Source organism: Pneumocystis jirovecii (assembly GCF_001477535.1).
Source record: "Pneumocystis jirovecii RU7 chromosome Unknown supercont1.3, whole genome shotgun sequence".
NCBI lineage: Eukaryota > Fungi > Ascomycota > Pneumocystomycetes > Pneumocystales > Pneumocystaceae > Pneumocystis > Pneumocystis jirovecii.
The window spans coordinates 124,997-151,233 of record NW_017264777.1 but is presented as its reverse complement, the minus strand read 5'-3'; the positions used below and the strand labels follow the sequence as shown (position 1 = coordinate 151,233).

The 26,237-nt window shown below is 30.8% G+C and overlaps 13 protein-coding genes across 13 annotated transcripts; 5 read left to right on the top strand and 8 right to left on the bottom strand.

Moving 5' to 3' along the window:
• Positions 1-20: 20 nt before the first annotated feature.
• T551_00682 (uncharacterized protein) lies at positions 21-630 on the bottom strand (the record flags this gene model as incomplete). The annotated part of the gene is made up of 2 exons (XM_018372946.1): positions 21-282; positions 329-630. 2 exons carry the CDS (start codon positions 628-630, stop codon positions 21-23), a joined length of 564 nt encoding a protein of 187 aa, XP_018230692.1.
• A 647-nt stretch (positions 631-1,277) lies between these two features.
• T551_00681 (uncharacterized protein) lies at positions 1,278-2,128 on the top strand (the record flags this gene model as incomplete). Its single annotated transcript, XM_018372945.1, has 5 exons — positions 1,278-1,342; positions 1,392-1,667; positions 1,712-1,808; positions 1,851-2,030; positions 2,096-2,128. The coding sequence occupies 5 exons, from the start codon at positions 1,278-1,280 to the stop codon at positions 2,126-2,128; spliced, it is 651 nt and encodes a 216-aa protein (XP_018230691.1).
• A 422-nt stretch (positions 2,129-2,550) lies between these two features.
• T551_00680 (uncharacterized protein) lies at positions 2,551-2,897 on the bottom strand (the record flags this gene model as incomplete). Its single annotated transcript, XM_018372944.1, has 3 exons — positions 2,551-2,701; positions 2,742-2,804; positions 2,848-2,897. The coding sequence occupies 3 exons, from the start codon at positions 2,895-2,897 to the stop codon at positions 2,551-2,553; spliced, it is 264 nt and encodes an 87-aa protein (XP_018230690.1).
• Positions 2,898-3,401: 504 nt separating this feature from the next.
• On the bottom strand, positions 3,402-6,191 carry T551_00679 (uncharacterized protein; the record flags this gene model as incomplete). The annotated part of the gene is made up of 10 exons (XM_018372943.1): positions 3,402-3,645; positions 3,693-3,967; positions 4,012-4,131; positions 4,175-4,847; positions 4,894-5,041; positions 5,086-5,305; positions 5,352-5,415; positions 5,457-5,601; positions 5,643-5,838; positions 5,907-6,191. The coding sequence occupies 10 exons, from the start codon at positions 6,189-6,191 to the stop codon at positions 3,402-3,404; spliced, it is 2,370 nt and encodes a 789-aa protein (XP_018230689.1).
• A 216-nt stretch (positions 6,192-6,407) lies between these two features.
• On the top strand, positions 6,408-7,177 carry T551_00678 (uncharacterized protein; the record flags this gene model as incomplete). The annotated part of the gene is made up of 5 exons (XM_018372942.1): positions 6,408-6,656; positions 6,699-6,851; positions 6,899-6,973; positions 7,023-7,083; positions 7,125-7,177. The coding sequence occupies 5 exons, from the start codon at positions 6,408-6,410 to the stop codon at positions 7,175-7,177; spliced, it is 591 nt and encodes a 196-aa protein (XP_018230688.1).
• Positions 7,178-7,783: 606 nt separating this feature from the next.
• Positions 7,784-10,689, bottom strand: T551_00677 (uncharacterized protein; the record flags this gene model as incomplete). The annotated part of the gene is made up of 12 exons (XM_018372941.1): positions 7,784-7,883; positions 7,931-8,121; positions 8,173-8,377; positions 8,417-8,554; positions 8,597-8,890; positions 8,932-9,645; positions 9,688-10,099; positions 10,143-10,276; positions 10,319-10,424; positions 10,471-10,509; positions 10,556-10,578; positions 10,673-10,689. The coding sequence occupies 12 exons, from the start codon at positions 10,687-10,689 to the stop codon at positions 7,784-7,786; spliced, it is 2,373 nt and encodes a 790-aa protein (XP_018230687.1).
• Positions 10,690-11,088: 399 nt separating this feature from the next.
• On the bottom strand, positions 11,089-11,687 carry T551_00676 (uncharacterized protein; the record flags this gene model as incomplete). Its single annotated transcript, XM_018372940.1, has 2 exons — positions 11,089-11,559; positions 11,628-11,687. 2 exons carry the CDS (start codon positions 11,685-11,687, stop codon positions 11,089-11,091), a joined length of 531 nt encoding a protein of 176 aa, XP_018230686.1.
• Positions 11,688-13,078: 1,391 nt separating this feature from the next.
• T551_00675 (electron carrier DRE2) lies at positions 13,079-14,034 on the top strand (the record flags this gene model as incomplete). The annotated part of the gene is made up of 2 exons (XM_018372939.1): positions 13,079-13,534; positions 13,579-14,034. The coding sequence occupies 2 exons, from the start codon at positions 13,079-13,081 to the stop codon at positions 14,032-14,034; spliced, it is 912 nt and encodes a 303-aa protein (XP_018230685.1).
• A 311-nt stretch (positions 14,035-14,345) lies between these two features.
• T551_00674 (uncharacterized protein) lies at positions 14,346-14,863 on the bottom strand (the record flags this gene model as incomplete). The annotated part of the gene is made up of 3 exons (XM_018372938.1): positions 14,346-14,486; positions 14,532-14,791; positions 14,833-14,863. 3 exons carry the CDS (start codon positions 14,861-14,863, stop codon positions 14,346-14,348), a joined length of 432 nt encoding a protein of 143 aa, XP_018230684.1.
• Positions 14,864-15,242: 379 nt separating this feature from the next.
• T551_00673 (porphobilinogen synthase HEM2) lies at positions 15,243-16,506 on the top strand (the record flags this gene model as incomplete). Its single annotated transcript, XM_018372937.1, has 7 exons — positions 15,243-15,277; positions 15,326-15,447; positions 15,528-15,849; positions 15,894-16,010; positions 16,060-16,147; positions 16,190-16,412; positions 16,460-16,506. The coding sequence occupies 7 exons, from the start codon at positions 15,243-15,245 to the stop codon at positions 16,504-16,506; spliced, it is 954 nt and encodes a 317-aa protein (XP_018230683.1).
• Positions 16,507-16,729: 223 nt separating this feature from the next.
• T551_00672 (uncharacterized protein) lies at positions 16,730-18,268 on the bottom strand (the record flags this gene model as incomplete). The annotated part of the gene is made up of 6 exons (XM_018372936.1): positions 16,730-17,095; positions 17,144-17,316; positions 17,365-17,770; positions 17,810-17,958; positions 18,005-18,074; positions 18,125-18,268. The coding sequence occupies 6 exons, from the start codon at positions 18,266-18,268 to the stop codon at positions 16,730-16,732; spliced, it is 1,308 nt and encodes a 435-aa protein (XP_018230682.1).
• A 716-nt stretch (positions 18,269-18,984) lies between these two features.
• On the bottom strand, positions 18,985-23,344 carry T551_00671 (uncharacterized protein; the record flags this gene model as incomplete). Its single annotated transcript, XM_018372935.1, has 13 exons — positions 18,985-19,271; positions 19,312-19,415; positions 19,457-19,521; positions 19,566-20,146; positions 20,186-20,389; positions 20,431-20,845; positions 20,893-21,015; positions 21,060-21,352; positions 21,398-21,488; positions 21,532-22,158; positions 22,204-22,488; positions 22,538-22,911; positions 23,083-23,344. 13 exons carry the CDS (start codon positions 23,342-23,344, stop codon positions 18,985-18,987), a joined length of 3,711 nt encoding a protein of 1,236 aa, XP_018230681.1.
• A 260-nt stretch (positions 23,345-23,604) lies between these two features.
• On the top strand, positions 23,605-26,232 carry T551_00670 (uncharacterized protein; the record flags this gene model as incomplete). Its single annotated transcript, XM_018372934.1, has 12 exons — positions 23,605-23,730; positions 23,784-23,924; positions 23,970-24,080; positions 24,126-24,272; positions 24,314-24,393; positions 24,437-24,551; positions 24,596-24,777; positions 24,821-24,912; positions 24,957-25,402; positions 25,446-25,618; positions 25,659-25,831; positions 25,874-26,232. 12 exons carry the CDS (start codon positions 23,605-23,607, stop codon positions 26,230-26,232), a joined length of 2,145 nt encoding a protein of 714 aa, XP_018230680.1.
• Between the last annotated feature and the right edge of the window lie 5 nt (positions 26,233-26,237).

Sequence of the window (26,237 nt, the reverse complement as noted above, 5' to 3'; positions counted from 1 at the left end):
TTCTGATTGTTTTTTACAAATTAGTAGATTTGAATAGCTGTTTTACTGCATTTTCCCAGTTTCTTTACAGAATGCTGCATAAAAATTGACTTACTTGAAGGATAACCGCCTTGTTGATCCAACAACCAGTGATACGGCTTACCAGGAAGAGGTGCAATACCTTTCTTAGTAAGCATCATACTCTGAACCTCGGCAGATGGGACATGTTGAAGAGTGACTGATAATGAACGGTTGGTAGCAGGCTCGATACTTGTTTCAGATGTTTCAGACACATTAGTTGTTCTGATAAAATATCAATATCATTGTACGTTTAGATGCAAAATACTACGCTGAACATTTAGCATTGCCTAATAAGAGCAATTCTGCAAGTGTTTCCTGTGTAACTACACTGAGCCGAGGATAGTTACGACGAGCATCTCGTTTCCAATATGGATTCTCTGCAATATCGGATGCGGGAAGATTTAATGGGCCGATATATGGCTTTGCAGGCGTCCCTGGAGATGGCTTCCGGAATTGATTATTACGTGTAAGTCCCGAAGAACGATTTGGATCAATTACTAGCCACTGACGCAGCCAATGCCAAAAACCTGTTTTATTTTCTGCAGTAAGTTTGACAAAACGCTGTGTCATTGTCTGTTTTCTATATGAAAGTAGCTGCTGATGCTTTGTATAACAATAAATGTTTTGAACGTCTAATTAAATCAAAATTTATCTGCTTTTTAACGCTTTCTTAGTCGTCAAATGTTAACACGTTCTTCAATAGAGAAAATCAATAAAAAGGTGTATAGAAATGCAGAAACAATACACAGTATAACCCAATAAATCCTTATTAAAACAGTAAATCAAATACTGAAATCTATGTAAAAATCAATAAAAGAAAAAAATAAAAAAATACAGAAAAACTACGTTAAATCCACGAAAAAATAAATAAAAGAACTTCTTTATTCTTTATAAATAGAAAAGTACAAAACACTCTATCAACTTTTCAAAAAGACTTTTAAATGTCTCTAAAACAAATATTCGTCTTTTCCGACGTTACAAATCAAACAAGTCGCTATAACAACCAAGTCGATATCTGTTGCCACAGCGACCAAGAACCTACACCTAAGTACAATCAGCACAATATTTTAATAAAAAGAGGATATTTTCACAGAAAAACGTGTTTTTACAAAAAACACTCATATTAACCTTAATATAAATATTTTTCACAAAAAAGCAGTTTTTTTCGCTATAAAACAGCCTTTTTTTGTCAAAAATAACCTTTATTTCTTTAAATTATGGCTTCTGCAACAAATGTTTCACATATTAAAAAAAAACAACATAAAAAAAGACGATCTATACGGTTTCTTTCTTTATTTCAATTTTTCTGCAGCAATTGACCTTTACATCAGCCAAACAGTGCAACCGGCTAAACCTGTACGAACAACAAAAGAAATTAAACTTATACACACGAAAAACATGTTAAAAGATGACTGTAAAAGTGCAGATATCTCCAAACCACCTCTTCACATGCTACAAGACTCTCATTCTCAAAAGCTCCTTGAAATGCTCAATAACCATTTTCACGATCTACAACATACTACTCATGAGCGTTGTAAAAAAGAACTTTTTTCACTTGCAGAAGAAGCCATTCAAACTCTTTCAAATCCACCTGCTGATCCTATATTGTAAGCCCGTTATTTCTGTTTTTTTCTTCAATTGATCTATTAAGCCAACAGATGCAACATGAACTTGAAAATGCACAACTCGACTGTACTTTCATAATGGATCAAGAAAAAACGCTTCAAGAAGCACAACAACGTCTTTCTGTATATTTTTTTAATATTTTTATTTCATTTTTACCTTTTTAGACTTGTTTGGAGACATATATTAAGGAAGCGAAGAAAATTCAAACAGAAATACGGGCTCTTCTTCTTTCAACGGGACCTTTTGAGCTTACTGATGACATATGGACGGATGCTGAAGCACTTTTAGAACAAGTAAACATGATTACAGACAAATATCTACATAAGATGAAAGATACAATGCAGGTAAGCTTTTAAACAAACGATATAAACAGCAATGCTGCTAAATAATCTTTTACAATTCTACATAGCTCTGTTCAACTTGGATATTAATGGGTCAATAGAAATGCAACGAAGTTGATCAGGAAAACAAACGTAAATTAATGAATCAACTATTCTAAGCTAGCTTTACAGCACTGCTGATTCAGAAACTATCATGTATTGAACCAGGTCTTGCTTTACATCATAAAACCAAACAATTGTTTTTGTACTTTTAGCTTACAACATGACTTTTGCTTGATTTCCTACTTTTTAGTCCCATATATTTATATTCAACCATAACCCTTATCGCCCGCGACCACCCAATGTCCAATATCTTCAAACACTTTTAAAACAACTAAATTATGCAATATTCCACAACTAAGCAACCACTTTCTGCTCATTGTGTTATCCTCAATGATATCTCAATTAATTTCCCTCTATCTACAATATATCCTCTATTTGTCTCTATCTTTTGCTCGGTCGCGGGCGTCCATTACCCTCTATATCAATCATCCGCCTCAATTACATCCGATGGGAGATCTTCTCTACTGAACTTCTCTAGATCCAGCCACTTATTACTGGCTGACTGAGGATTAGACGACCGGCGTGGTCTCTCCATAAACTCTGACAGATCAATTTCTGAGCCTTCTGTGCCCCTAAAATACGTTAAAACACTCAATTTAAAACAAAACACACCAGTTTGCCTTCCCTGCACCGTTTTTCTTCGTTCCATTCGGTGCTGTTCCTTCAAACCCATGTCTATATCAATTAAATATGGTCCTCTTCTATCATATACACGAACTTAGAGAAATACCGCCCCGACTCTGGATGTGCTTTGACTGATCGTGTCATTATTTTTCTTGGTTTTTTAATCTCAAAAGTGGGCTGTCGCTACCTTTATATATTCTGCTTTTTTCATGGTCATGTGATCTTATCTCTAAATCGGCCAATCAAATGAATGGAATATACAAATGCATACATATGTACACACGGGTGTCCCTGAATTGACCAAAAAAGGAAAGCTTAAACTCAAAAAGTGATTGGTCCAGTTGCTTCTCAATAAGTAAAGTGGTTAATAAGATGATAAAAATACAGAAATTTGAAAGATTTTTGCAGAGAATAACTGAGAATTATATGTGTTTTTAGAAAGTAAAGACGTTTTTTAAAAATTCCGTTCTTTAATAAATCCTGTTAAAATCCTGTTAAAAGCATATAAAAAATGATATATAAATTTGATATTTAGTAGAAAGAAAACAACAGTTATTAAAAGATAAAAAGAATATTTGAAGTGGAACATATCGATTAACAGTGATCCTTATGTTTAAAAACCCGTAATAAAAATAAAAAACAAATGTTTCATATCAATGTTGTAGAAGAATAGCCATAACGACGATTAAGACTATAATAACGATCACGGTCCTTCTCAGAAACACTTGGACGGACACTTGAAAAAGCCTTTTCGAAATGACAATGGTCAACAAAGAGTGGATCAGTCTGGAAATCGTAATTAATCTTTTTTTCAGCAGCTACATCAGTAAAAACGGTACATCGTAATGCAAGAACAGCAGCTTCTCGAACAAGTGCAGCTAAATCAGCGCCACTAAATCAAGTTAACAGACATTGGAATTGTAGAAAATAGATAGCTACCTAAAATTTCTGCATCGCTCATCTTTTGCAATTTTTAAAAGATCTACAGAAGAGGCCATGGGCGTTTTTTTAGTTAACGTTTTAAGGATTTCATAACGTTCATCATCTGATGGTAATTCTACAAACAATGGTTTATCAAGTCGTCCAGGCCTCATCATAGCAGGATCGATAATATCAGGTCGATTTGTAGCAGCTATTACATATATTCCTCTTCTATCATTCAGCCCATCTAGTTCTGTTAATAATGTATTTACTACTCTTGCAGAAGATTCAGGCTAAAAACATGAATGACGTGTAATAAAAAACAATTTTTCCTTACCAAAGAATCATCTCTACGAGGAACAATGGCATCAAGTTCATCAAAAAAGATGATACATGGAGCAGAAGCTCTTGCTCTTGAAAATACTTGACGAACAGCACGTTCTGATTCACCAAGATACTAATTACATCAATAAAACAAATTCAAAATCCTAAATACGAACCTTATTTAACAATTCAGGACCTCTGACAGAAATGAAATTCGCACAACTTTCATTAGCTACTGCTTTAGCTAATAATGTTTTTCCGCAGCCTGGAGGCCCCCAAAGCAACACACCTGAAGGAGAAGTAATGCCTAATCTCTCATATAACTCTGGCCGCTTAATAGGTTGAACAATAGCCATTTGCATTTCTATACGAATTGATTTTAATGCACCAACATCTGCCCAAGTTACATCTGGAACAGTTGCAAATCCTTCACGTTTAGAAGATGGTTGAATTTTAGGAAGTGCTTCTAAAAAATCATCAATTGTAATATACATCAACGATAAATCATTATCGGATAATGTATTAGGATATGTTTTTAAAAAATGCCGAATAATACTTGTATTTTCTGAAGCATCAGACATATATTGAGAATCCAAATCCATATAAGATATATCCTCTTTGCCTTTCTTATCTATATAATGTAATTTTTTTCCGTTTAACTGAGAATTTATTTTTTCGTCCAATACATTATTTTTCAACAATTTAAAAATCCTTTTAATAGCAACAATACCTGATGCTGTTGCAAGTGAATTTAAATCTGCACCCACATATCCCGGTGTCATTTTTGCTAACTTTTTATAATCAAAATCACCAGAAAGACGCAATTTCTTAAGAATTGTTCGAAGAATCCTAAACATCATCAACATATAAATAAATAAAAGAAACTTGTATCAACTTTTCTCGCCCAGATTCATTCGGTACATTCAAACATATCTCGTGATCAAATCTACCAGCTCGACGCAAAGCTGGATCCAATGAATCGGGTCTGTTTGTTGCACCAATTATCAAAATAGGCTTTCCATCTGTTTTTTCTAACGAAATATCTATAAAAAAATAAAAAAATATCACTATTTCAAAAAATATATACCATCCATACATGTAAGAAACTGAGCAACAATTCGTCTTTCCATTTCACGCTGCGCATTCTCTCGTTTAGGTGTTACTGCATCTATTTCATCAATAAATATAAGACACGGAGCAATAGATTTCGCGTCATTAAAAATATCTCGAATTTTTTTCTCTGATTCTCCTGACATACCAGAAACAATTGACGGTGCAGATATAGATATAAATGGCAACCCAATTTCCTAAAAATGTCATGAAAACATAAAACAAGAGATTTATTTTTTCTACAGATGCAATTGCGTTTGCAAGCATCGTCTTTCCACATCCAGAAGGCCCATGAAGTAAGACACCTCTTAAAAAATCATTTCCTTCTTTATAAAATATACAACTAACCTCGGTAACTGAATACCAATATGAGTATAAATTTCAGGATGTGTAAGAGGCATTACAACATGCTCAAGAATCTCATCAATGCAATCATCTATACCGCCAAGATCATCAAAAGAAATACCTTTAGGCGGATTATAACTTCCATTTACTTCAAATCTTAAATACATATTTATATAACAATAATAATACTTTTTTCCCTCTTATGAAAAGCCTCATCTTCATCTATTCTTTGTTTACGTTTAACCCTAGAAACATTATGTGATTGATCTTTAGATACTTCATTTTCTAAAGAATAAGAAGTCGACTTTGACGAAATTTTTTCAGAAAAAAAATCCTTGTCCGTATTCCAGACACTTACAATCTCTTTATTCATAATGTCTTTGTCCTAAAGAGCCACTAAATCAGAAAAATGATCATTTTTTTCAGAAAAACATAAAAATGTGCAAAAAATACCATTGAATTCGAATTTTCTGCAATATTTTCAAAAGATTTTGAATCTAAATTATCTTCTTTATAATATTTGTCCTCAAAATTTGCATTCTGGGCCTTTAAAACCCGTTCAATAGACATTTCCAATACATGTTTCTTAGTACGTCTTAAAACTGGATCACAACTTTGAAGATATTCATAAATATATGGAATATGAAAAAGCGTCTTTAAAGATTTATCAGGATATTCTTTCAGATACAACTGGACTTTATCATCTAAAGATTGGCTCAGACGAGCCTTATTTCTCATTTATTCAGTCGTTCGTAGATTGCCAAGTAACCGAAAAGTATAACCTCATAAATTTAAAAAAAAAAAGAGGTCTCAGAATTGGACTATTTAGAAAGATAAAAATAAGAATTTTCTATATCAAAAATATTAGAAAGAAATTTCTTGAATACTGTATTTTTTCCGGCTTAAAAAACGGTTATTTACCAAAAAATAAATGATATTTAGTGAAATCAAGTGATGGGTATTTCTTATAGTAAAAAAGTCACAAAAAAGGATTATATTGTACTTGAACTAAAGCTACAAAGGGACAAATTACATAGATATCAAGTAAATGTAGAAAATTTTGTTTTAGATACAAAAGAAGCAATAAAAAAATCACTTGCACAAGGAAATAAACAAAAAGCTCTTTACCTTTTAAAACAAAAAAAAAAATACCAAGAACTCTTTACAAAAGCATGTGCTCATATAGAAACGGTGGAAAATTTGGTATTTTTATCTTTTTAACTCTTATATCTTTATTTACTCCAGATATCAACCATTGAATTTGCGTTAATTGAAGAAGATGTTATATATATACTTAAGCAAAGTTCTTGTTTATTAAAAGATCTTAAAAAAGAAATGTCATTTGAATCTGTCTCAAAACTCATGGATCAAGCAAAAGAAAACATTATTTATCAAAATGTATGTAACTCTTATTTAACGACATTAACATTTAAAAATATATAAAGGATATAAATAATATACTCTCAGATAAATTAGAAGATAAGGATGAAGAATATTCAAAGGAATTTGAAGAATTACAAGTAATAGATCTTTTTTCTAAACAAAAATTTTTCTCATTAAATATATTAGCTTTATATGTTCCCCCATCCTCCTAATAAAGAAATACAAAATGAAACCACAACAATAAAAGGTTTGAATTGAGAAAATATATTATGTTTTAACTTGTCTTAGAAAATAAACAAAACAGCAAACAAAAAGAATCATCTTATGCATTATTGGCATAAATACCAAACGTATCTTTTATATATTTCCGAAAATAAAAATATAATATTTTTTATGTGAAGATTTTTCAACTATTAAATATATCATTTTTCTTTCTAAAAACATTTTTATAATATTTAAAAATCATATAAAATAGCATTTAAGCATAATTAAAAAAGATATTTTTTAATATATTTTTATTTTGAATATATTATGCGTTATAAATAATCTATAAATATCTAAATATATTGAATCTTAAAACTTTTAATATTTTGATTATCAAAAAACACTTAAAGCCTTAAACATATACAAAAACATTATAAAAAAAGAAAATTATATTCATTTTCTAAAATAATGCACAAACAAAATGCTTTTTACTACATATTTTCTTTAGCAAATAAATAATATTATTTAGTAAATATTTTAAGGCAAAAAACAATAATTAAAAAAATTAAAAATTATAAATACACATTAAAATTTATATAAACAACCCTATAAAAAAAAAAAAACTAATATAAAAAATTATCAGCATTACCAAATAAAGTACAAAGGTATGTAATTGACAGTTATACTCTTAAGATCAACAGATATTTATAATTCTAAAATCTCTCGAAAACAAACGTATAGATTTACTCTTGTCCAAAGCCAATTGTTTCTTCAACAGCAAGTGTAAGCTTTTGAACGAGCATTTCATATGTAGGGTATTCAGGAAGATCGACGCGATTAAAACTAATCAATATAAATGATAAGCAATACATAAAAATTCATCATTATACCATGTATGACTTTTTGGAAGCTGTGTAATCTCCCCTGCTTTTTCAATTGTAAAACGTCGAGGACCATCACTACCCTGAAGATCTTTAAAACCATTAACGGGTACCCGAGATGTTCCCGTTATAAACTGTAACAAACGTGATTTTTTTTCAGAATCCCAACTCCGTACACATTTCCAAAACCATTGTATAACCTATAATAAAAATTATCAGTAAAAAAAGGCTCAATTAATTTCAATTATTACCTCGTCAGATTCAGTATAACCCCTATAATCAGTATATTTCTTCCAATCATCCATATCCATTTCAGTAATTCCACCAATAAGCAGCTCAAGTTCTCTTTCATCAAAAACACTAATAAGTTCTTGCGGTATAAGTTCATTAAATCCATCCTGAAATGCATTAAATTGCTCTTCTACGCGTTTAAAAACACGCCAATATGCAACAAGTCTATTTTATCAGCATAATTCTAAGACATAAAAAACATACTCAACATATTCTTTTTTATTATCATTAGTTACCTGAATATTTCGTCCATTCGGTTTTAAATCAATTGTTGTAACCTCGCCAAAACGATCATCTTCTGTTGAAAACGTCAATTCAAGAATATCAGTTATATCATTTTCTCTATTTTAATTAACATCAAAACATTTAATTAAAGTATCATACAAAATCCATGTTAAACTTCGAAAAAATTCGGCATCTACACTCTCCATATCAGCAAGAGTAACTTTCTTCCTTAGAATCATTTTATAGAATGAAACAATAAAAAATGCATCAAGAAATCTTCGATGAAAAATAGCAAGTCCAAGAATCCTTCCAATAAACTTAAAATAATTTAAATGCTCTGGATTAATGCCAGAATGAGGGTTAATTTGAAGAGTATAATTATCTACAGATGAATATTCAAACAAACAATAAAAAGGGTTAAACATTTCATGTGATAAAAGAAAAAAGAACTCTCTGCAAAAAATTAATAGTACAAACAAAATATTTTTCCAAACCTTGATAATCCACCGTAATCAAGTCCATCTTCACCATCGAACTTTACCATAAATCTTTTTTTAAGATCATTAGGAGCATGTCTCATAATTTCAGCATATGAATCTTCAAAAATACGATTTCTTCGAACTTTTATATGACATTGTCCAGGCAAAGGACGTAAAGCAGGCTGAGATCGAAAATAAATAAGCTTTCGCCTAAAATCTCGCTTGTATTGCGGTACATTCTGATCCAAAGAAGAAGGAAGTCGAGGATCATCCCATGTAGTTATCTTCGTATTGTGATCGACAAAATACACTCTTGCAGTATTCGTAAGACGCATCTCCCATCCACTAGGGAGAGGCCCTAGTTGTGAAATCGGTTGTTGTTGAATTGTATTTCCCATATGTGTACCACTATACATCCGAATATACTGTTGGCGTCTAGGATCAACCCACGTTGTCGTGCGCGTATTATGATCAACAAAATAACATCTACCTTCTGGTGTATAACGCTGTTCCCATCCACTAGGCAAATCGCCAGTACCTGGGCTTGTTGTAATATTAGAAACAATAGGCACTCTATTCTGTCCATTTACAGAAGCTCCATGTTGAGATGACGTTGATCCTGTTGTTGATTGTTGGCCTTCTCTGGACCCAGGACGCACTCTGGACTGTCTTTCAGACTCAGATTGCGCCTGATATTGAGATGCTCGCTCTGATTCAGTTTGATTAGTACTAAAACAATTAGAAAAAGAGAAATCAAAATCAAAATCCTACGAAGGCCGAGTCCAAGTAGTCGTCCGTGTATTATGATCCACATAATAAGTACGTCCAAGATTATCTACTCGCCGTTCCCAGCCAGATGGCAATCGTCCATACTGATCCTCAAATGAACTAAATGTATTACTCCCTTGATAAGAAACACTATGATGAGTATTATGACTTCCTGAATGCCCTGCTTCAGTATTTTCAGCAGAATTATGCTCAGAAGCCATAGCAATTCTCGAAGGTGTTGGTACTATAAATGTAGAAAAAGCAGTAGAATTAGAAACAGAACCATTTGTTTGTACAGTACTGTTGGAAGACATATTATGACTTGGAACTTGTACAAAAGTAGATAGACTTATAATAAGTTTCCCATGAACTGTCATATTATCATTTGATTTTTTAAGATCTCTTACAAGCATTTCTAAACAACATTAAATATATATTTAAAAACAAAAAATACTTGCCATCACCACCTAATGATAGATCAATCACATCACTAATACGCAAGTTGACAACGCCAAGAAAACCTTGATCCTTTTTTTTAAATTTTTTCTGATCAAAAATTTGTACCGCAAGAATACTTGATTCTTTTACTGTTCTATAAAATGTCATAAATAAAAAATATACATGGACTTTATACATTTCAAAACTTTCATTCCAATATGGATTAAGTGTTTTGCGTATAACAGATGTTGTCTGTGTTTGTTCTCCATCAACTGTAATAACAGCAAACGGGTCCGGTGTGCCTTAATACACATTAATCACAAAAATCCTATCATAATAATAAAATACGTATTAAGTCCCGCTTGTAAAGCCCATCAACAGCAATAACTAGTCAACACTCAACAAAATACAGATATTTATTTACTTCAAAAACCTGTAAGCTTGATTTTTTGAAACCTAAAATACATAAGTTCATGTCCAAAAACCACATTTACAAATTTAATTCGAAAAAAACATTCTTCAAATAAAAAACAGCATAAATGGTACTTACGGTGAATTAGAGCCCATTTCTCATTTTCTTTTTATACAATATAACACTTTTTTACTTATAAAAACTTATTCAAAAACTCTGTTTTTTAAAAAAAAATACTCCTAAAAAAAAACCATTAGTAAATATACTAAAAAATACATATATATATCTACTTTTCCTCGTATTTTCTTCCAAATATTGGCCTAATATCTTCCCTAAAATTTTTAATTTTTTACAATGTTCGTATATTCTCTAACTTTTTCTAAGATCGAGCACACAGCTGAACAAGTAGAATAAAGATGTATAAATATAAAGATACAAAAACAAGAAAACATGCACATTAAAATAAAACAAATGCCATTCGAGTGCTTGAAAGAAATATATATATATATTAAACAATAACAAGATACTTAAATACAGTCTTTCTTATATAAAAATTAATATGGTACACTTCGATAAGAACCACGGTAGCCGCCACGATATCCATAGCGTCCACGATATCCACGACCACGTCCCCGTCCTCTTCCACGGGACATTCCAGGAAGATTTGTGCGTTTTGGTACGACTTTAAGCAAACGACCCCGAAACAAACTTTCATTCAAAACCAAAGCCTGTGGAACAAGTCCAGGCTCGGAAAATTCAATATAAGCAAACCCTTTTGGATGTCCAGAATAACGATCACAAAGAATTGTAACACGGTTGATTGTTCCACATGTTTGAAAATGTGCTTGTATTTCTTCAGGTGTTGCACCATAATCAACGTTTCCAACATATACACTACGAGAATCTATATCTTCTTTGTTTTCCAGAAGTTGTGCATTCTCTTTATCAAGTTTTGCCTGAATCTCACGCAATTTTTCTGCTTCAGCTTCCATCTCAGCAACACGTTGTTTCATTGCTTGCAGTTCCTAAAAACACAAACTTAGTACAGGAAAAAAGTAGACATAATTTAAATATAAAAAAGACAAATATATACCTGTTCTTCTGCTTCAGGATCACCGTCTTCTCGCTGTTTTCCATCCCACTCATCTGTCATTTTTATTTTTCAAATTTAATAGAAAAAAAAGCGTTTTTTTTTTCTCTAAAAGAGTTAAATATCATAAGAATATATATAAAAGAGAAATAACCTGTAAAGAATCACAAATACTTTCTCAAGAACTCCTTAATCCTTAATATATTTTTCAAGTTAAATTTTGAAGATCTCAAAAACTAATAACGTTTCCATAGCAATCACCTATATAATAGAGATAAAACCATAGTCCGATTGATTAAAACAAAATATTTCCTTAATTATATGTATTTTTTGTTGCATTTTATATATTATATTCAATAAAAACTTTTATAGAAATAGTAATAAATAAGATCAAGTATTCAAGCCAACCTTAAAAATGTATCAAAAATACAAGATATATCAATAAGTAAAAGGCGTCAAAAATCAGCACCCAAAAATAAGTATTAAACATAGATACCTACAAAATCCAGTATATAAAAAATACAGTTATTTTTCTAGCTCTATTTCATTGTTTTTAAAAAAACAAAGTTTCTATGTTTAGGTTTAAAATTCTATATTATTTATAGATTATTAGCGTTAATCAAACCAAAGTCATAAATATTTTTGAACTAAATTAATATAAATAAATACTTGGTGTATTTTTGATTATATTCATAGGCACAAAATCTTTATATTTTCTACAGTAAATAAAACTTTTGACCCAAATATAATCCATAAATAAAATAAAACAGTTTTAAAGATCAGTATACTATGTTATTATTATTTTCCTTATTTAGCATAAAATTCTCTGATAAAACAATCCCCTAAAGAGCATTTCCATAAAAAAAAATAACTATATTAAATAAAACAAACATAAATATGTAATCCCTTATTCTTTTTAAACAAATACGTATAACTTATAAATGTAAAATATCATATTTGTATTTCAAGTCAATAATTTTCCAATCAAATTATAAAAATTACAAAAAACATAATTTTACCAATCACTAATGAGCTGAAAATTATCTATTTAAGCTTACTATAGCAATAAATACTTGATTTTTTTATAATTAACATACTTTCCACAAACGACAGAGCCAAATGAAATAATTTAAATACAAAGAAAATCCAACAAACTCCTAGGAAATTAAGAAAATATCCATATACAACTAAAAGTTACTATATATAATTTATTTTCTACTTAAAATCTCAACACCTTAATACAAAAATATTCATCAATGTTCATCTAGCGAAATAATTAGCACACATAGAATTTCCTACAAAAAAGCGCATACGCCGTACATTAAAAAAACTTATATATGTCTTTTATATACTTTTAGCTTAAAATAATACAAAAGTGCCTATCAATTAGCATCGATCAAATCTTGATCAACATAAGTGAAAAAAAAATTAAAAATAAATTATTAAATGCCTAAATGAAATTCTGCCTTCAAAAAGAAAACAAAACACTAACTGAAACATTTGAAGATGATTTTCCGTTTTTGAATGAAATTTTTCTGCAAAAAAATCCAGATTTTCTATTAATTTATAATGGTACCTTTAAAGGCAATATTTTAATACTTTTACCAGCGAATTTTGAATTAAAAACACAATTAAAGCAACAACCAAGTCACCACAGACTAGATATATATTACCTAAGCGAGATATGTGCAGGTTCAGTAACACTTTCAAAGGAAAAATATGATTATTTTTTTCTCGTATCCACTGAACCAGAAAGCCTTGATCAGTTTATTCTAGCACTCGGTTTACTTTTCATGTCAATGAAACAAGGAAAAGGAGGGCGTTTTCATATACCAGAGTCACAAAAAAAGCATAACATTCATCAAGAAGCCATTTTACAAGGCTGGTATGTAGATTATCAAAATGAAGAAGTATTTTTCCTCATTCTATATTCACTGTGTATTAATGGGAGCAGATAGTACTCACTCGGCCGGTAATGATTCAAAATGCAGTACCCCTTCTAAGAAAAAATGCAAATATTAAGAAAAACCAATATAATATAGAATTCGACGACACAGTCGAGCTAATTGACGAAGATAGTCTTCTGGAACCTTCTGATTTAATAATTCCAATACCTAAAGCTAATCCCTGCAACCCTCCAACACAAAAAAGAAAAGCATGCAAAAATTGTTCATGTGGTCTCAGACTGCAAGAAACAGAAGTGACGGAAAAAATAAATCAAATGACAATACATTTACTAGATAAAAACGAGCTAAAAGACGTTGATTTTAAACAGCAAAATATGCCAATTAGCAGCTGCGGAAATTGCTATCTTAGTGACGCTTTTCGATGTAGCAGATGCCCTTACTTTGGAATGCCTGCTTTTAAACCAGGAAAGAATGTCGAGCTACAACTAAACAGTTTGGAATAATAAAAATCATAAAAAGAATTTTTTTTTCTAATTTAAAAACAATCCTAAATCAACACAACATTTTACATTAGCCGGTCGTATCGTTAAAAACCGGACTGTATAAAAACACCTTCAACAAAACGTTTTCGTTGAATGCCTTTTAGTTAACTAAACATATTTTTTATAGTCTTCTAGCATAAATGGATATTGTATATAGACGTTAATAGAAATATACTTATAATAAATCATGATTGGCCAGTAATACATTGCACAACATTATTTACACCCACTATGATGTTATATACTGTGCTACTATCTTTTTATACTCTATCTTATCCACCCGGAGCCCAGGATTCCACAATCTGCTCAATCATTTTATCAAATTTCCGACTTTGAATAGGCGTCTTATCATCAAATGCATAAAATGGATTGCACACATGCAGAATATACGCTGAGTGAATTGCTTTAAAAACCTAAAACTCAAGTTAACGAGACCAAAACAATAGCCATAAACACACCGATTTCATATCGGCATCCGTAATAATCATTTCTGAATCATCTAACACCACAATAAACTTAATCTGTGTATTTGTCATAGAGCCGTAAACTGCTGCTGTTTCTCGTGAATGCAAAAGACCAAGATACATATCAGAAAATCTGTCATTAGATCCTGCATTTTCCTGAGAACGGTCATTCTGCTTTGAAGCAGGATTCATTTCAAGAGCTAGTTGAGCCTGGCTTTGAGAATTATCTTCCAAAGCATATTTTGCCTGTGCAGCTGTATATATAAGCCCCCGTCTCTATTTACAGACCCTTTACCTTCCAACTCATCACATGCGGTATGAATCATAAAATGATACGTTAAATCGGTCTCTTTCTTAGAAAAAACTCTCACATAAAGATTAAAGTTCTTTAAAAAGTTATTACAAACACATTTCTAATCCAACAAACCTGTTTTCCAATCACTGCAATACTTGCAATCTTTGGACTCATTTAAACGGCTATTTTAGCGATATTTTTTCCAAAAAAAAAAACAATTTTAAATATATTATGTATAAAAAGTATATTCAAAGCGTGTAACACGTAATTTCTTTCATTTCCTCCCTTTTCTTACGTCTCTTTCAGCACTCTTAATTAATAGCTTTTTTTTGACGTCTCATCACGATCCATACAGAGTTTCCATAACAATACACATATGGTCACTGAGGCAACGAACGTCATAAATTTTGATGCAGACATTATTTCCAGCAATACACCACGTTAGGTGAGTTTTTCAGGCCATTTGAACATATATTTGACTTATTCTACAAAGCTATGCTCATTCATTGTCCCGTCAATGGCAAGCATCAAAAATCCTGACAAAAAACCGCTTAATTTACCCTATTTTTGTCTCAGATAAACCAGATGATGAATCTGAAATTTCATCATTACCGGGTCAAAAAAGGCACTTTTAAGCACTTAATATTGTTTTATGGACCTAATCAATAGCTACAGATGGGGAATTAACAAATTAGAAAGTTTTCTGGCACCCTTAGTGAACAAAGGTTTAGCAGCAGTCATGCTTTTTGGCGTTTTAAGTGTAGCAAAGGATTTATATGGTACAGAAGCAGACAATCCAGCAGGACCAGTTATTTCTGCAATCCGTCTATTAAAATATCATTTTCCATCACTTTTTATTGTATGTGATGTGTGTTTGTGTGAATATACACTACATGGTCACTGTGGATGGCTTCGTGAGGATGGTACGATTGACAATGAAGCAAGTGTTAGACGCTTGTCACAAGTAGCAGTTCGATATGCACAAGCAGGTGCAAATGCAGTTGCACCCAGCGATATGTTGGCGGCTTATTCTGACATAATACATGGTTAACATATGGCAGGATGGACGGAAGAGTGATGGCGATTAAAAAAGGGCTTATTGAAGCGTCCTTGTCTCACAAAGTCATGGTGATGAGCTATTCAGCCAAGTTTGCATCATGTTTATATGGGCCATTTCGGTATGTATTTACGCGGATAATTTTTATATTAATAACAAAACCTATCAAGGATTGCAGCAAATTCAAAACCCTCTTTTGGAGATCGAAAATCGTACCAACTCCCTCCTTCCTCAAGAGGACTTGCTCGACGTGCTATTGTCAGTTTTTTGCAAATATAATTTTCTTGCTTATATATATAGATGCGTGACATTTCAGAAGGAGCCGATTGTATCATCATTAAACCAGCTACATCATACCTCGACATCGTTTCAGAAGCTGCTAAGATCGCTCCTGACTTACTTATTGCTACATACCACGTTTCCGGAGAATACGCAGCTATTCATGCTGCTGTTAAAGCAGGAGTTTATGATCTCAAAACAATTGTTTTAGAAAATTTAGAATGCTGTTTACGAGCGGGAGCAGGTTTATCTATTTATTTAAAAAATGCTGTTATTTATATTAAACAATAGGAATTATTATTACTTATTTTACACCTGAATGCTTGAACTGGGTATAAGACAAGTAAAAACATTACCTTACAGATTCCTGTATATCCTATTGTATAATAAATAACATATTTAAGTATCATAACTACTTCTATGACTGGTATAAGCGTCCTCATTTTATAATCATCTAAATTAAAACAATAAAAATAATGTTCATATTGAAATTAAAATTTTAAAAAATAATTATACAGGTCTATGTAATTTTAATTTCTTCAAGTGAAACCAAGATCCATTTTAACCGCTACCACAACAGTTCATAAATCTTCTCCAAAAACTTTTCGGTTTTTTATTTGGGGCCGTCGCACAAACTTGAGATAACCGAGATTGTTGTTGAAATTCTTGCTGGGCTTGAGCACTAAGATTAGATATCTCTTTTTCATTCCCAGAGCCATTGTTAACTTCATTTAACCGCTCTTTATTGGGTTTTGGCCCATTATGAAATAACATAGCAGATGGAGAAATGGGTTGAGATGGGTTTAATCGATTAGATGGTACATGTTGTCCAGTTTTAGATGACGATAAATGTTTTAAATCAATAGCAGATGCCGATTTAATTGCCGCATTAGAAACAATAGCATGATGGTTTGAAGAGACATGTTTCTTAAAAATAATTAGAATATCAAAGAAATACCATTTTGAAAATCATACATAACTAGCTTCCCATCCCTTCCCATTATTAAGAAGCATCCAATCATACTGACCGTCCTCTGTTTCACCAATTTTTTTTATTGCACTAGTAAAAAGACCACGAAGATAATCATAATCAGGTGTGTCTTCAAATCCCAGACCACGGACATATGAAATATACTGACTAAACTCATCTGCAAAAGAAACATAAATATCAAATTAAAAAAACAGACAAAACATACCCGGAAACCCCTCGCATAACTCCTCAATCAAAGTAGATTGTTTTTTTTCCCCTATTTTTTCATATTTTTGTCTATTAGTCACAGCCTTTAGTCCTTGCCAAGGCAATCCACCTCGAAGAAAATACATAAATACATGACCCAATGCTTCCAAGTCATCTCTTCGTGATTGTTCTCTACCGAGATGAGTATTAATGCTCATATACCTCGCAGTGCCGGAAAGACTTTTACGTTCCCTGTATGGAATATGTTGTTTTGTTTTAGGATCTCGATATTGCTTTGCCATACCAAAATCAACAACATGAATCAGATTAGAAACACTGGTACCAGGCCTTCCAATAAGGAAATTGTCTGGTTTAATGTCACGGTAAATAAGATTTTTCTCATGAATAGTTTGAACACGTGTCAACTACAAATTTTAATCAAAACAAAGATGAAAAAATCGTACCATCTGTTTAGCAATCATGACAACAGTTTTTGTTGTAAATCGTCTTCCGCACCAGTCGAAAAGATCTTCTAAACTCGGTCCTAATAAATCAATAACTAAAATATTATGCAATCCTTCTTGGCCAAAATAATATACATGAGGTATACCAGCTATATACTTGTAAAAACTTTTTATGTTTAAATAAGGTAATTATACGGCATCCTGCTAATAATTTGTATGTTCTATATTCGTCACGTAATTGAGGCGCATCACTCTTCCTAGGTTCCTAAATATATAAGAATACGCTTCTAAAATCCTCTTTGTGTTCTTTGTTACAAATTTAATAGCTACTTGTTGACTATTGAGTACATCGAACCCTTCAAAAATGACACCAAACGAGCCCTCACCGATCTTCTTTTTGACTCGATAACAAGCACCAACAACATTAGAAGAATGAAGACTATGTGCCAGAGATGTCATGAAATCAGATGTGCTGATGCAAAAAAAAATAAATCCCAGAAGGTATCAAAATATATCAGGAAAAATTCACACTGTATATATACTTTAATGCAGCCTATACACACTGTAAACATCGTATTCCATCAAACAGTATGCCAAACGTTTAAAAAGATTTAAAAATAGGTGTTAAATATCCACCAATCTAATAAAATATAATTCAAAAAAAAAGTAAAAACAATGTTTCTGCTAGTTCAAATACAATCAAAAACAGAATGCTACTATTAAGAATCAATTTAAACTGAGAAGCATACTTATTCTACACGCTTATACGTACCTATTACTTTTCTTTTGAAATGCATAAAATCCTCAAAAACGCGAAAAATTTCGCTGTTTTTTCTTATCCAAGGCACAGATATAATTGCTTTATATATTTTTCTAAGAAAATCCTTATAACTCTTTTTCTAAACAGTATTTGAATGCTTTTTCAAGAAAAAAAAAGCATTTTATTTCTAATGAAATTGCCGGAGTAGAGATCGTTCATTTTTCTACAGTTTAAAATCTCGATATAGTATATAATGTATATATACAAGAAAATTTAGTTATAAAGAGATCAAAATATACAAAAAAATAATCTTTTACATCATTCTTATATCATAATCATTTGCCAAAAAACTCTTTATATACAAGTGCAGAATCATAAGTAGTAAAATAGGAATATTCAGAAGAAAAACAAATAATCAACAATCCATATTGTCGGATTGGGATTGTAACTCCTGAAAACTTATGTCTTCAGGAAACCTGTGAACTTTTAGTGCTTCCATGATAGCAATAAACCATGATTCGAGAGCAGCTTTAACCTCATATTTGTCCAAAAGTTCATTTTCTTTAAGCAATTCATTGGAAAAAGCATTAATTTCAGAATCATGCGTGTTCTTTGAGAATCTTGCATGAAGATGATCTGTTTTTGGGTCAAAATATGCATTTTTTGGAGGAATTGGGTAAATATTCGAATTTTCAAACAATTCTTAACTTATTAATAAAAAAAAAAACAAAACCAAACTTACTGGAAACAGTACACAAATAGATTGTTTCATAAAGTGCAGTGTATTTTGTATCAGCTTCTACAGAAGCATCTCCCTTATTTCGTGTATCTAAAATTTTAGTCCAACTACAAACATTAGGTTTAAAGGATTAAAACACAACACTTACTCATTTGCGATAAAAATACGCCGCCAAATTGTCTTCTCAACATATTGATACTGGTTTAAAGGTAACTAAAACTTTTTTTAATATTTAAAATTAAAAACATAATCATTACCTGAGAGCTGTTAAGAACCTTTAATGCCAAGTAATACTCATTGGAAGATATTTCTTCTGTATTACTTTTTTTGTCTTTTAATGTTAATAAATCTATAAGGTCTTCTGGATTCATTATTTTCTCAAGAATTAGGTCTTTTAAAGCTCTTTTGAAAATCGCTTTTGTAGCAGGACGTTTCTTCAAAGAATGTCCTATCTTTTCAACAGCAAGCTCAACAGCAGCATTAATATCAATTGCATTTTCTATAAACGACTTAATTTCATCCAAAAGAGAGTTCTGTATCTGTATTGTTTCTAATTGATGTTCAATATCAATTATTGGTAAATAGTCAACTTGTTGTGTATTATATGATTTCATATCAGCCAAAAAACATAATTTTGAAATACTTAATTCTACTCTTTTATTAAAAACATATTTTTCATCATTTTTTGCAATATTATATAAAATATTTCCCGCATCTTTAAATTTATTTGTACCTATTTGATGCATCCATGATATTTTCCCATAATTTCTAAGACTAAAAAATTCAGACAAATAATGATGATAATCCGAAAAATCTTCAAGCAAATTTTGAAGATAACCTATAAGATTAATAACTAAAAATTATCAACAATTCTAACCTTTTTCTATAAAATAACGATATAAAACACCTGCAAATTTTTCTTTAAAAGTATACAAATACCAATTTATTCTTCTTATAATTTGATCATTCCAATTATAGTCTGCATTTTTGTCATCTGTCTCATAACATAACTCTACTAAAGTCCGAAAATCACAATATTTTTCTGCTATTTCAAATGATTTATCTAGTTTATCAATTTCAACTAAATTAATTAATATATTATTTAAAACGCAACAAAAATACCTAGAAATTTAATCCAATCACCTCTTGAAGAAAGATATTTTTCTTCTATGTACTTCTTTTCATTATCTACAGAATCTGCTTCAATAAATTTCGTCCATAATATCCTTTCCTCAAATGAACAACATATAAGTTCAGCTAAATCGATCAATTGAGTAACCAACGTTTCTTTTAAATTAATTTTTATAGAATCTATAGAATTTAAAGTATTGAGAATTTTATCATCTATTTGTAAATTATCTCTTTTAAATTCTAACATAATTGCATTTGTAAGATTATATTGATTTGAAAGTGTCAATAAAATATCGGGATGTGATGTCCATGGTAATAACGTGTCATCATTACAATTTAATGGTCCGCCTAATTTTAAAAATTCAGCTCTCTTTTTGCGAAATTTTTGAGCAGAAAGAAGTATTGCCTTAAATCTAAATAAGCAGTATAAAAATAGTATCATGTTATACTAACAAGTATAATTTCATTTGCTTCTACAAGGATTTTTAAAACCTTTAATCCATCTTTTTCTACTAATGATATTGCATCCACGCAACATTTATGAGCCTTAGAAACAATAGAAGCAATATTTTGTAACTAAGACTATGTCAATCTAAATTATATACAAAAGCTATACTCACTCCTTTTTGAAACCACCAACGAATTACATTTTCACCGCTTTCTTTAGTCACCAAACTTTTTATTATACTATTTATAATACTATTTTCAACTTTTGTTAAACGAGTATTAATGGTAGACCATAGATTCTGTGCACTTTCACATTTCTCAGAGCACCAACACAATTTCCAACGAGTTTCAGCACTAATTGAATTAAAATTTGATAAAAGATATTCACTGAGTCTTGATAAATTCAATGATTTCAAAAGTAAGTCATTTTCAAGAGAAACAAGTAAAGATGATTGATATTTAGAAACTAAAAAAATTAAATATTGTGATGAAGAAGTTAGTCTAATTTAACCTGATGTTAATATATCATTACTCAAAGATATAGCAACGGTCTGTATATTTTCAATATCATATTCATTTGTCCAAGAAAAATTAAGAGGATTCTAAAAATATTATACATACATAGAGCTTTTATTTTTAACTTACGCCTTCAAGGAATCCATAAAAGACTGCTTGATCCAACTTCCTTCTATTTTTACGAGATATTAAATCCTTATGTTTTGATATTTTAAATGTTTCACATCTAAGGATACCAGCATTTTTTGTTGCAATTACTACACTTGGATTACGAATAATTTTTTTTGACGATGGATCAATTAAAGAATCTTCACATCCAGCAGCTAAAACTTGAACATGATGTTCAGGATTAAAAGTAACAATATCTTCAAACAATGATTCACAATCAAAAGATGTATTAGTTGGTGTTGAAATAAAATATAATGCTTCTGAAAAAACAATAATTGTCATATCACCTGGCTTAGGTATAAATATTCTAGCACGAAACAACAAATCAGAATATATTTCATGATATTTCAACAAATAAACCGATGTAACTTTTAACATGTCCGACTTAAGATCAGAAATAAACAAAACATAGTTGATAGTACCAAGTGATTTAGAAAAAGATGCCAAAATAAGAACAAGAGAAGTAGAATTAGGTATTGGCATCATATCATAAACTTGAAGAGATTTTTCAAATAATGAAGAAGATATATTTAATGTGGACTCTGATATTTCAACCATAGAATTCCATAAGTTTTTCTCTAAAATCAACTTTTTACTCATAAAAATATGTTAATATATGCCCAATATACATACTTTAGCGTATCCACTTCTCATTACCTCCCATTTACTAATAGTTCCTCGTTTTGTACACACAATTACATCCCTAGTTCCCATTCCTTTAAGCTCTCCAGCATTTATAGAACATATATCACGTCTCGTTGTAGCTGACCATAAAACTCCAGTAAGACTACTAAACAGTCCACCTATTCCAGAGCTACTAGCCATATTCAACAATCCAATGTGAAGTCGTGCTGATGAATCTACAAGAGACAAATGCAAAAGCTTTCCCGAAGACGTTGCTAATACGAAATTTGCAGGCTTTGATATATATTAATAATAAAAAAACAATACTCAAAAACAAAACAACCTCAGCATTGCAAAGATAAACACAAATCTCTCCAGAAACAAGAGGTATTCGACTCTCAATGCTTTTTCTATGCATTAATCCCTCCGCAATTGCACCCCCAATCGATTCCCAATATGCTATTCTTCCAGAAATAGGCATTACAATAACAAGTCCAGGCTCATCACAACCAGCACAAGGTGCTACCAAAACACCCAAAGGAAGAATTTCCTTGTTTGTTCTGCCGTCCTTTCCAACATCTGGAGGCAAGGGAAACGCCAAAGTAACAGGATGATTATCAGGTCCAGCATGAAGATATGAAAACACATATGCCGCCGAATGTGTAAGAATCAGTGCATATCCTGTCTTTGCATCAAAAGACCCAGTCACCATTACTTCTATTAAAAGCGTCAGAGATCAAATGCCAGCAATAATCGCCCGGTGATGAGTATTTGATGAGTATTGGCCAACATCAATCAATACAACAAAAAGCAATTTAATGTAGCATAAAAACATACATATAAGGAAAATGGCCCAAAACCAAGCATTTTGAAAGTTAAACTATGTACCTTTCTTAACAATCTTCTCAATACTGCCAACAAGACGCGAAATACAGTAAAACTCATTTTTTGTCCATTCAATTACCCCATAATCTGCCACTGGAAGAGGGGATACAGTAAGCTTCATCTTTTCAAGCGGCATTTCACCCATTAGATCATTTCGAAGCCAATACAAGGGATCTTGAACCGATCGAACATGTATTTCACCAGAAAAATGCTGACGAGCACTCGACGGCATCCGCCGGTGCAATACTTGCTTCTCAGAAAACATTTTGGCCCTAGAAAGAATCAGAAAATCAGTTTATACTGTTCAAAACACTGTTTTACTGGCTGATTAGCAGCACTTTATTTTTTTCACTTATAAACTGACGTTGAGATTGCGTGCGTGTTGACGTGGTAACCTAACTAGAAAATAAAACGAGAAACATGTTGTCTTAGCAACCTCTAGCAATCAACCAAATATTATAACTTCCAATGAGCAGGAAATTTTGATATGCTTTATTTGCTTGAAAAAACAACTTAAAAAGACAAATGGAGCTCTTGAAATCAGCAGCAACGTTTCTTTCAAAGGGATCTAATGATTTCGGATATAATTTTGAAGAGAAAATTGATTTACCAGCAGATAGTTTTTGGCAACTTTATAATGGGACACGAAAGGCAAGTTTTTGGAAAAAAACGAAGAAAAAAGCATATATTTAAGAAGAAATCAGGAAGACGGAATGGAATGCAGTTTATTTGTCTTTGAATCAGCGTCTTTTCCCGGGAAATGGGACTTGGCACATAATGCGTTATTGAAATTGCGTGGACTTCGACATCCACATATTATTCAGTATTTAAGCAGTAAAGAAATTGTAGTATAGCATTTTCACTGCAGTGTGATTGTTCTAAGTATTAAGGAAGGAAACTCTATTACAATTGCTACAGAAAGAGTTACACCGTTGATCCGGGACATTAAAAGAAAGATTATTAGTGAGGAGGTGCTTGTATGGGGCCTTTACCAAGTATCTGTATTGATGAGAAAATATGTTTGAATTGCATATAACATATGCTAGATTGCTATTAATTTTATCAATGAAAATGCACAATCTATCCATGGAAATCTTCGATTGTCCTCAGTATTTGTTAATGAAAGTGGCGAATGGAAAGTGTTTGGTCTGGAACTATTCAGTCCAATTAAAGAGGACAATACTATTTTATATGTAAGGCTTTTTTTTTAAAAAAAAAACATCTAATATATAAGACATATGGTGGGTGTATTCTTGATTCATCTAAATATATGCCGCCGGAAATTCAAGACAAAGGCTGGAAATATTTAAAAGGGTAAAAAATTCTTTTACAAAAAATGCCATTTTATCTTTACTAGAATATCATCAAAAACAGCTGTTGATGCATATCATTTAGGTTGTTTAATATATGAAATTTTTAATGGAGCATTTAAAACGCCATCTGATTTAATTCAAAAGGGAAGAATACCACATGTAAGATTTATTTTTAAGCATTGTCTCCAAATTAACAATATCAGAAATTATTTAATACTTATAAAAAACTTTTAATTCCAAATCCAACTCTTCGGTTATCTATTTCAAAATTCATTAATTGTGGACATAACAATGAAGGATTTTTTCAAACAGAGCTTATCGAATGTTCAGAATTTCTGGAACATTTTTTTGTAAAAGATAAAGAACAAGTAAATACATTTTTAAGGTTTAATTGTTAAAAAAGTGCATATTTAATCTAATATTTAAAGAAAAATCAATGATTCTATTGACAAATTTCCTGAAACATTTCTCAAGTTTAAAATTCTTCCAAGTTTAATTAGATCATATGAATTTAGTGGAGGTTAATTATTTGACTTAATTAAACTTATTAAGTATATAATTTAGGAGGAGATAAATTATTTTCTTTAATTTTAAATGTTGGAACTCTTCTTACTCAAGATGATTATAAGTCTATGATATCTCCGTTTATAGTTCGTATGTTTTCAAATCAAAATAGATCAATAAGACTTTGTCTCCTTGAAAATTTTCCAAATTATATCAACCATATATCCGATATAATAATAAATGATAAAATATTTCCAAAAATGGTATTAATCATCTTTATAACAATAATTAATATTTTTAAGCTTACAGGATTTAATGACATTGTTCCGTTAGTACGTGAAGAAACTATTAAAGCTATAGTTACTATAATATCAAAATTATCAGAACATAATATTAATAATGAATTATTGAAATATTTAATAAGAACACATAATGATGAACAACCTAAAATAAGAACAAGTACAATTATATGTTTAGGAAAAATTGGAAAACACCTTAAACCAAATGTATACATATTTCCTTTAATAAAAAGAGCTTATTTAGAAATAGAATTGCCGTAGGATTTTAATACCGGCATTTACAAAATCTCTTCAAGATCCATTTATTTATACGCGAATTGCTACTTTAATCGCTCTTAACGCAACCTGTGATTTATTTGATGAATCTGACTGTTGTTTAAAGCTAATTCCAACTATATCACCAGTACTTATAGATGCTGAAAAGTAATGTTATAATATTTACGACTTTTTATAACATATTCAGATCTGTACGATTACAGGCAAAAAAGACTATCGATTTGTATTTACAAAGAGCATTGAAATTAATATCTATAATTGACGATACCTCAAAGACTGATAATTCTGATTCTTTAAACACATATGAACCGAAAGCAACTTCCAAAACAAATTTATCAGTTTCAAAAAATAATTCAAAAGGTTTTATATTAAACTTATAAAATTATATTTAACCATTATTAGTTAATGATAAATATGAAAATTGCTATGATGATATATATGAAACACGTTTTCAAAACACATCAAATGTTTCTTATATGTATAATGCAGAAAATATAACAGCTGAAATCAAAACTAGTAATGATATAGATACATGGAATGATATTAATACTAGTAATAAAACAGATGATTTATTAATGCTTGGTACTGTAAATCAAAATGAAAATTATATGAGTAACGCTAAAAAACATACTACTTTTCAACCGAATAAGTTAACTTCCATAAAACTTGAAACAAATAAAAATACAGACAATCAATGGGAACAAAATGTTTGGGATAACTGGGACGACAGCGATGATGATAATTGGAAACTAGATGAGTAATAGAT